This window comes from Arachis stenosperma, chromosome 1, assembly GCF_014773155.1.
Source record: "Arachis stenosperma cultivar V10309 chromosome 1, arast.V10309.gnm1.PFL2, whole genome shotgun sequence".
In the NCBI taxonomy this organism is placed as follows: Eukaryota; Viridiplantae; Streptophyta; class Magnoliopsida; order Fabales; family Fabaceae; genus Arachis; species Arachis stenosperma.
The window spans coordinates 132152941-132159693 of NC_080377.1; the positions used below are offsets into that span (position 1 = coordinate 132152941).

Sequence of the window (6753 nt, forward strand, 5' to 3'; positions counted from 1 at the left end):
TAAGAAAGGTTATGGTCCAAGAGGTGGTTCAATAGAGCTATAAAAGGGAAGGCTCATCACCTGCAATATCGATATCATGTAACATGTGCAACTTGCTTTCAAATGTTTTAGCCTTATGCCAAGTGGTTTAACCAAATTTAGGAAAGTCATCTTTTACATTTTTTTTTCGAAAAATTAGAATCTCATAAAGTCTTCATTGAGTATTAAAAAATATTTTCATATAAAAGATTAAACTTTTAAAATTTTATTTTCTTGTATTATTTTCTAAATGGTTGGTAGCTAAGGCAAAATCCTAGAAATAACTATTGATTTCATAAAGTTAATTATTAATGATTGCTCTTCCTATAGAAAAAGGTAAATCATACTAATATTGTATGCATAATTTTAGTTAATATTATATAAAATAGTATTGAATTATAAGAAAATATTCACTATGTTGACCAAAAACCAATACTTAGTAATTAAATTAATGGGGCCTATTTTAGATGGACTTATTCTTGAATGATATTTTTTCTGTAATAAATAAAAAACATTATTTATTAATGAAATCGCCCGAAATAAACAAAAAACATTATTTCCCTTCTGTCAAGTTTCATTGGTTAAACCCGGCAGGTGAATGGGTGATCTACCAATTGGTAGTGATGGGAAGCTTAAACTTCAGACTAAGAAAACAAGGACAAAGTCAGTGTAGGTCCCAAAAATTGCAAGGTGCTGATCTCATCTCCTTCAGTGTGTGTGTTTTGGTTTTAGTATAAATTTCTTGAGGGCATAGTCAGTAGGTACTAGGTAGCAACAATGAATTCAGTATTTATGTATTCTTTTTTGCCCTTGAAGTAAGTACTCGTGTTGGTATCCATTGAACTAAACTTTAGCCAATACATATTGGATTCAATATTTGGATATAATCCCTAAAATAATTCTCTAACGGAGAACAATCTATTGAATAATACTGCACTAACGTTGCTTCCTAAGCCATGTACTTACACTTGGCTAACTCCATATAAAAAATCAGTTTGCTGAATATAAGTATTCCTTTTCACCGGTGTCGGGAACTTCTGGCGACTTGTCTCCGCCATTCGTGAACTGGAACCTGCAAAGCATCAAAGGAGGTAGTTCATGTATCCACTCAAAGTAAATAGGCATCACAAATTCTCAACTTTGCCATTGATGCATTAAATGGACTAAAGCCATAAGGCAAGATCCTTACAGCTGGAAAGCCACCATAGTCCCCAGGCTCTTTGATGTCCTTGGTTACACAGCTTGTTGCAGCAAGCCGAACCTACAAAAGCTGTATGCTCAGATATATTTTTCAAACTCGAACAACTTAATTCCTAGAAAATAAAAACAGTCCAAAAGTAACCAAATTTAGAATTGTGTTCCTTGCTCAATATTTAGCCAGCAGACAAGCAATTCAAGGTTGTATTTGACACCATTAGGCTGCAAGTGGTTCCCCATGCGAACTGCTAAGTTAAGCGCACGGGTATATTTGAAGTGATTTAAAACCTTAGATAACTACTTTCTCAGCAAAGATCTAAGCATAAATAAGCTTATTGCAGACAACAATACATGATAGGGCGCAATTGTGTGTTTGATCCATGCAGCCAACTCCTCCCATTGGGATAAAGCTTTGTTGTTGTCTGTTGTTGTATCACTTTCCTAAACCATAGGGCCACTTATTCATTCACTAATCACACGAAAAAAATAGAAGCATACCTTAGATACAATAGATACATGATCTCGCACTGCTACCCTTCCTCCCATGGTTACATAATCTCCTATGCTGAACACCCCGATCAAATACACAATGTTGTAAACTCGAGATGCCCAAAAGATTGAACAGGAATTTAGTGCTTACATGAATTCAGCACAGTACATCAATGATCAATCGAAAATTCATATGTAACAGCACAACAAACAGGGGGATAACTTACGTTGCTGAACCTGCAATCCCAACTTGCCCACAAAGCATACAATTCCTCCCAATAACCACATTATGGCCAATCTGTAGAACAATCAGAATGAAAGGAAAAAATAGCCCCCTTCTTTTTTCGCAATTAAGCAAAGGCTAAATGCTAACCTGAACTAAATTATCTATCTTTGAATTGTCCCCAATAACTGTATCTCTCCAGCTGTGTACGCAAAATAAGGTAAATTAGTAATAAACCTGGAATCCATGCAAAGTGATAATCAAACTATAACACATTTTGGCACATGATTAAGCTAAAAAGAAAATGATAAAGCCTAGTAAATGAGCAAAGTACTGACCTGCCCCGGTCAATGCATGTATTAGCACCAATTTCCACTTGGTTCCCTATTACCACGTTCAACTTCTGACAGATTTTAAGAAAGAAATATACATGTGTTTAGAAAAATATAAGCAAGATGAAAAGTAGATCATATTTGACAAATAGCAACTGGCAACATATATAGTTTAAAATGAAATTAAAACAATACTTTTTACCAACCTGAGGCTTCTTTATCATATTACCATCACCATCCACATAAAATCCAAACCCTGCATGTTAAACAGATCAAGATTATCAAACAAGAAATGATTCATCAAAAGGCATGTTTAAGTGCCAAATTGGTTTATCATGTATCAGCTATTCAATACTATGCAAAAAAGCATCCTCTGGTACAAATAGTTAGATGCATCTGAAGTACACATTATAAATGTTCCAAGGCTCAAGCATACTAAACAACATAATAAACAAGTAAGCTTAGAAATCCAGCCCATACCATCTTGACCAATGCAGACTCCACCGTGAATTACACATAAATCACCTATACAGCAATTACTAAGGGCCACATTAAACCTGAAAAAACATGGAAGAATCAAGACCATATTAGTGCAAACTCAGATCATTTAGCATTAGTAGACATAAATTTGATAAAAAGAAAAAACCATATTTGTGATTGTTTATACATAAGCATGCACTTGAGCCTCTGCATACAATAAGCAAGACCAGTGCATTGATCAAATTTGTGTTGTTTACACTGAAATCTACATCTGCTTAATCCAAATTCCCATTGTAGAATATCGGAATTTTAAAATTGATAGAGTGGAAAGAAAAGAATGCAATTGTACCCAATTATAGTTGAATGAGCAATAGAAACAGAAGGACCAACAACAGTTCCAGAGCCTATATGCACATTTGCACCGATGACAGATTCAGAATGGACTACAGCGCCAACCTCAACAACTGCTGTGGAGTCTATAGAAGCTGACTCGTGGAATATGCCACCCCCGTTTTGCCATTTCTGGAATCCACAACCACTATCTGATCTTGAAAAAGATACAACAAACTCAAAAGAGTATCAATTAAAAAAACAACTAAGCCTAAAAATGTAAGGGTAGAAAATTCACCTGAAGCGGGAACTAACGAGAAACGACGAGCAAAGGCAGAACGAGAAGCAAAGACAAGTACCCTCCTTGTAGCCATGGCCAAGTCTTCAGTGATTCAAAAGCAAGGTTGCGATAACCAAACCGGTCCATGAACCAGTCAAATTACTGGTTCATAGTCCAACTGTGGTCGACCAATCAAACCTGTTTAATTAAATAAAAAATAAAATTATTAAAAATATAATAAAAATTTTTAATATTTAAATTCAATCATTTATATAACAGTAAAATTAAAAAATTTCATCATTAACCGTTCACAAATTCAAGTTCAAACATCAAAATCACAACTAATTGACTAACAAGTAAGTGACAGAGTACAACAACCAACAATGGAAAACATAAAAACATCACAAAAATGTCAAAATCGGATTATTAATGTTATTTTATCAACAATCAACAATGCAAAAACACAAAATCAGATTACTAATTTATTTGAGTTTAGTTTAACCTATAATTTTAAAAATAAAATAAATCAAATCATAAAAAATAAGAAAAAGAAAAAAGCAAAATAGAGATAAAGAACAGAGAACGACCCACGGCGACGATTCAGGGAGTCAGAGACGGTCAGAGGCGAGGAACTTACCGTGGACTACGCCGAAGAAGCAGTTTCCGAACTCGCCACCTCCAGGCTTAGGAAGACTGGTGAGGCTTCCCTTTAAGTGAAAGTGATTTTCACCAGCTGAGAGGAGACCTCCCCTGTGAGAGAGTGACTGTATTGGGCCTAAATTTGTTTTCCGTATTGAATTGGGCCTCAATATCCCCATTAAGCCCGGTATAACTCAGACAAAAAAGCCCAATACAACACCTCCGCCCAAAAAAAACATCATCCGTTTCCCAGTTGCGATGAATTCTCATCCACATCTCAAATTCACAAAACCCTCGAGAAACTCCTTCTCTCATCATCGGAATCGGAGAGTTCCAACGGAAAATAATGTCAGGCGGAAGCAGCGACGGCGACGGAGAATCAAAGTCCTCCCCAAACAAACGCCTCAAAACCGAAGAAGCATCGGAGAAGGTCGACGGTGGCGGAGTCGATGATAACCAGGGTGTATGGTGCGGGATCTGCTACGCGGAGCGCGGCGCACCGGTCGCCGGAGAAATCGACTGCTGCAGCCATTACTTTTGCTTCGCATGCATCATGGAGTGGTCCAAGCACGAGTCCCGATGCCCGATCTGCCGCCGGAGATTCTCCAACGTTCGCAGGCTCCCCAAGCATGGCATCTTCTCTTCTTCTCGGGACATTAAGGTCCCTCTCCGTGATCAGGTCCTTATTCCTTTCTCTCAATCTGTTTTTAGTGTCTAAATTGATTGTTTACTCTTATGGAAATTTAAAATTAAGGCTTTGTTGTAGATAAATTACAAAAATAAAGATTAGTTTCTTCAATGATTTTACATGCTCCTAGTTTTGAGCACAATGCAGCAGAAAACCCAGGTATTTGTGGTGAGTTGATAAGACTAATACGTTACCATATTGATTTTAATGGTAACTTGGTAGCATATAATAAGGTGCTTGCTATGTTGAAGATGACAAATTTTATCTTCACATCATGAAAATGAGATCTATGTTAAAGATAGATGATACGTAGAAGAGTGTATCATGGTTCATGGATCTAATAGCAAATGATACATCAATTATTTTTCTCCTCTTGTCCCAAATTATCCTCCAAGTAATAAACTTATGAACCATGTTAAACTCAACCAAACGCGGCAACGGAATTTAACCTAAATCTGAAAGGCGATTACAATGAGTCTATAACTGTCTTATGTTAATTTAATAATGATGATGTGTTGCATGTTGTAGGTTTATCATCCTTATGGGAATATGAGCACCGGTCCTACTCACTCTCATACTGACGCCAACTGCGTTGTCTGTCATGGTGTGGCAGATGAACATCTTCTGCTAATTTGTGATCTTTGCGATGCTTCTTCTCATACCTACTGTGTTGGCCTTGGCTACACTGTCCCTGAAGGCGATTGGTTTTGTTATGACTGTGCTATTGCCAGGGAGACCAATGAGCGGGAAGACTTAGAGCTACAAAATGTCGAGCAAAGTGGGGCGATAAGTGCAATACCATGTCCTTTACAACAAAGCCGGTCCCCTCCTCCTCCTAGTATTCCATCAGCTGATAGGTTAAGTAGATACAGGGGAAAGAGGCCTCTGTCAAATGCCCAGCAGGTGCAGCGTAACATACAAGCGCTCCGTGATAATTGGAATGCATTGAGAAGTGGTTCCATGAAGTTCGGTTCTGGTTCCATTCAAACCAGTGGCATAGGTGGTTGTCATAATCGAGATTCTGGTTCTGCTTCATGTGGCAGACCCGACAAACAGCATTCTAATTCTATGGGTTTGGGAAGCTTAGGTTCCAGTTCTGGTTCTGTTTCACGCAGCAGATCAGATGAACAACATTCTAATTCTATGGTTTTGGCAAACAGGTGTTCTGGTTCCGTTTTGCATGGCAGATCAGACGAACAGCATTCTAATTCTATGGTTTTGGCAAACAGGTGTTCTGGTTCCGTTTTGCATGGCAGATCAGACGAACAGCATTCTAATTCTATGGCTTTGGCAAACCGAGGATCTGGTTCCATTTTGCGTGGTGGACCACACGAACAGCATTTTGATTGTATGGCTTCGCCAAGAATTCAGCACTCGAGTGTCCAAGATGGTTCATCTAGAGGCATAATGAATGAGAGGGGGATGAAAGATGTTGAGAAGGCTTGGAAAATGATGGAGAAGGCAAAGAAGATGCAAGGGACTCGTCAAAGAACCAACAGAAAATAGAGCATTCTACAGGGAGTGAGATTGGATCATCCCTCTGGCAGCATCAGAAAACTTATCAACTGCACATTGTAATCACAATAATTGAAGAATTGATAGTTTAGAAGTTTCTGCTGGGAACAGGCCTTATTTTTTGGCAGCATCCCGAGGCAAGTTATGTAGAAGCAAACTGCTAAAGGAAGTGTAAAATGCAAATAGTGGTAAATGATGAAATTATTGGAAAATAATTAGATAGACATTGCTGCAAGACCTCGACCATTTGTACTGATCGTGTATTAGAATGGGTTTAGAATAGTCAAATAAAAAAAATAAGGATAAATCTTACGACTTTTTGCTTGTTTTTTGATCCAACGAGTCTGTAGAGACTAGAGATTCTGAAGTTGGTAAATTAAAATCCAAATTAACCATCTTGGGTTGGTAGGATAGTTAGTTTACTTGTCTGGTTAAATTTTAAACAAGTGTTACGAGTTTAAATTTTATCTTGTATTACAATAATTCATTAGCTAGCCAAAAATCATTAAATGAAGTTTAGATCTGTGCTAATTGCTAAATTAGTTTTTAGCTCGATGAAATA

At 37.4% G+C, this 6753-nt stretch overlaps 2 protein-coding genes across 2 annotated transcripts; one reads left to right on the plus strand and one right to left on the minus strand.

The window, feature by feature from the left end:
- Positions 1-491: 491 nt before the first annotated feature.
- LOC130936059 (probable UDP-3-O-acylglucosamine N-acyltransferase 2, mitochondrial) lies at positions 492-4135 on the minus strand. Its single transcript, XM_057866039.1, has 11 exons — positions 3987-4135; positions 3368-3547; positions 3089-3281; positions 2740-2816; positions 2466-2515; positions 2266-2330; positions 2078-2129; positions 1932-2002; positions 1714-1780; positions 1208-1279; positions 492-1090 (listed from the first exon to the last, which is right to left on the minus strand). Exons 2-11 carry the CDS (start codon positions 3441-3443, stop codon positions 1037-1039), a joined length of 777 nt encoding a protein of 258 aa, XP_057722022.1. The 5' UTR covers positions 3444-3547; positions 3987-4135; the 3' UTR covers positions 492-1036.
- A 111-nt stretch (positions 4136-4246) lies between these two features.
- On the plus strand, positions 4247-6547 carry LOC130936052 (uncharacterized). Its single transcript, XM_057866027.1, has 2 exons — positions 4247-4667; positions 5205-6547. Exons 1-2 carry the CDS (start codon positions 4335-4337, stop codon positions 6180-6182), a joined length of 1311 nt encoding a protein of 436 aa, XP_057722010.1. The 5' UTR covers positions 4247-4334; the 3' UTR covers positions 6183-6547.
- The last annotated feature ends 206 nt before the right edge of the window (positions 6548-6753 follow it).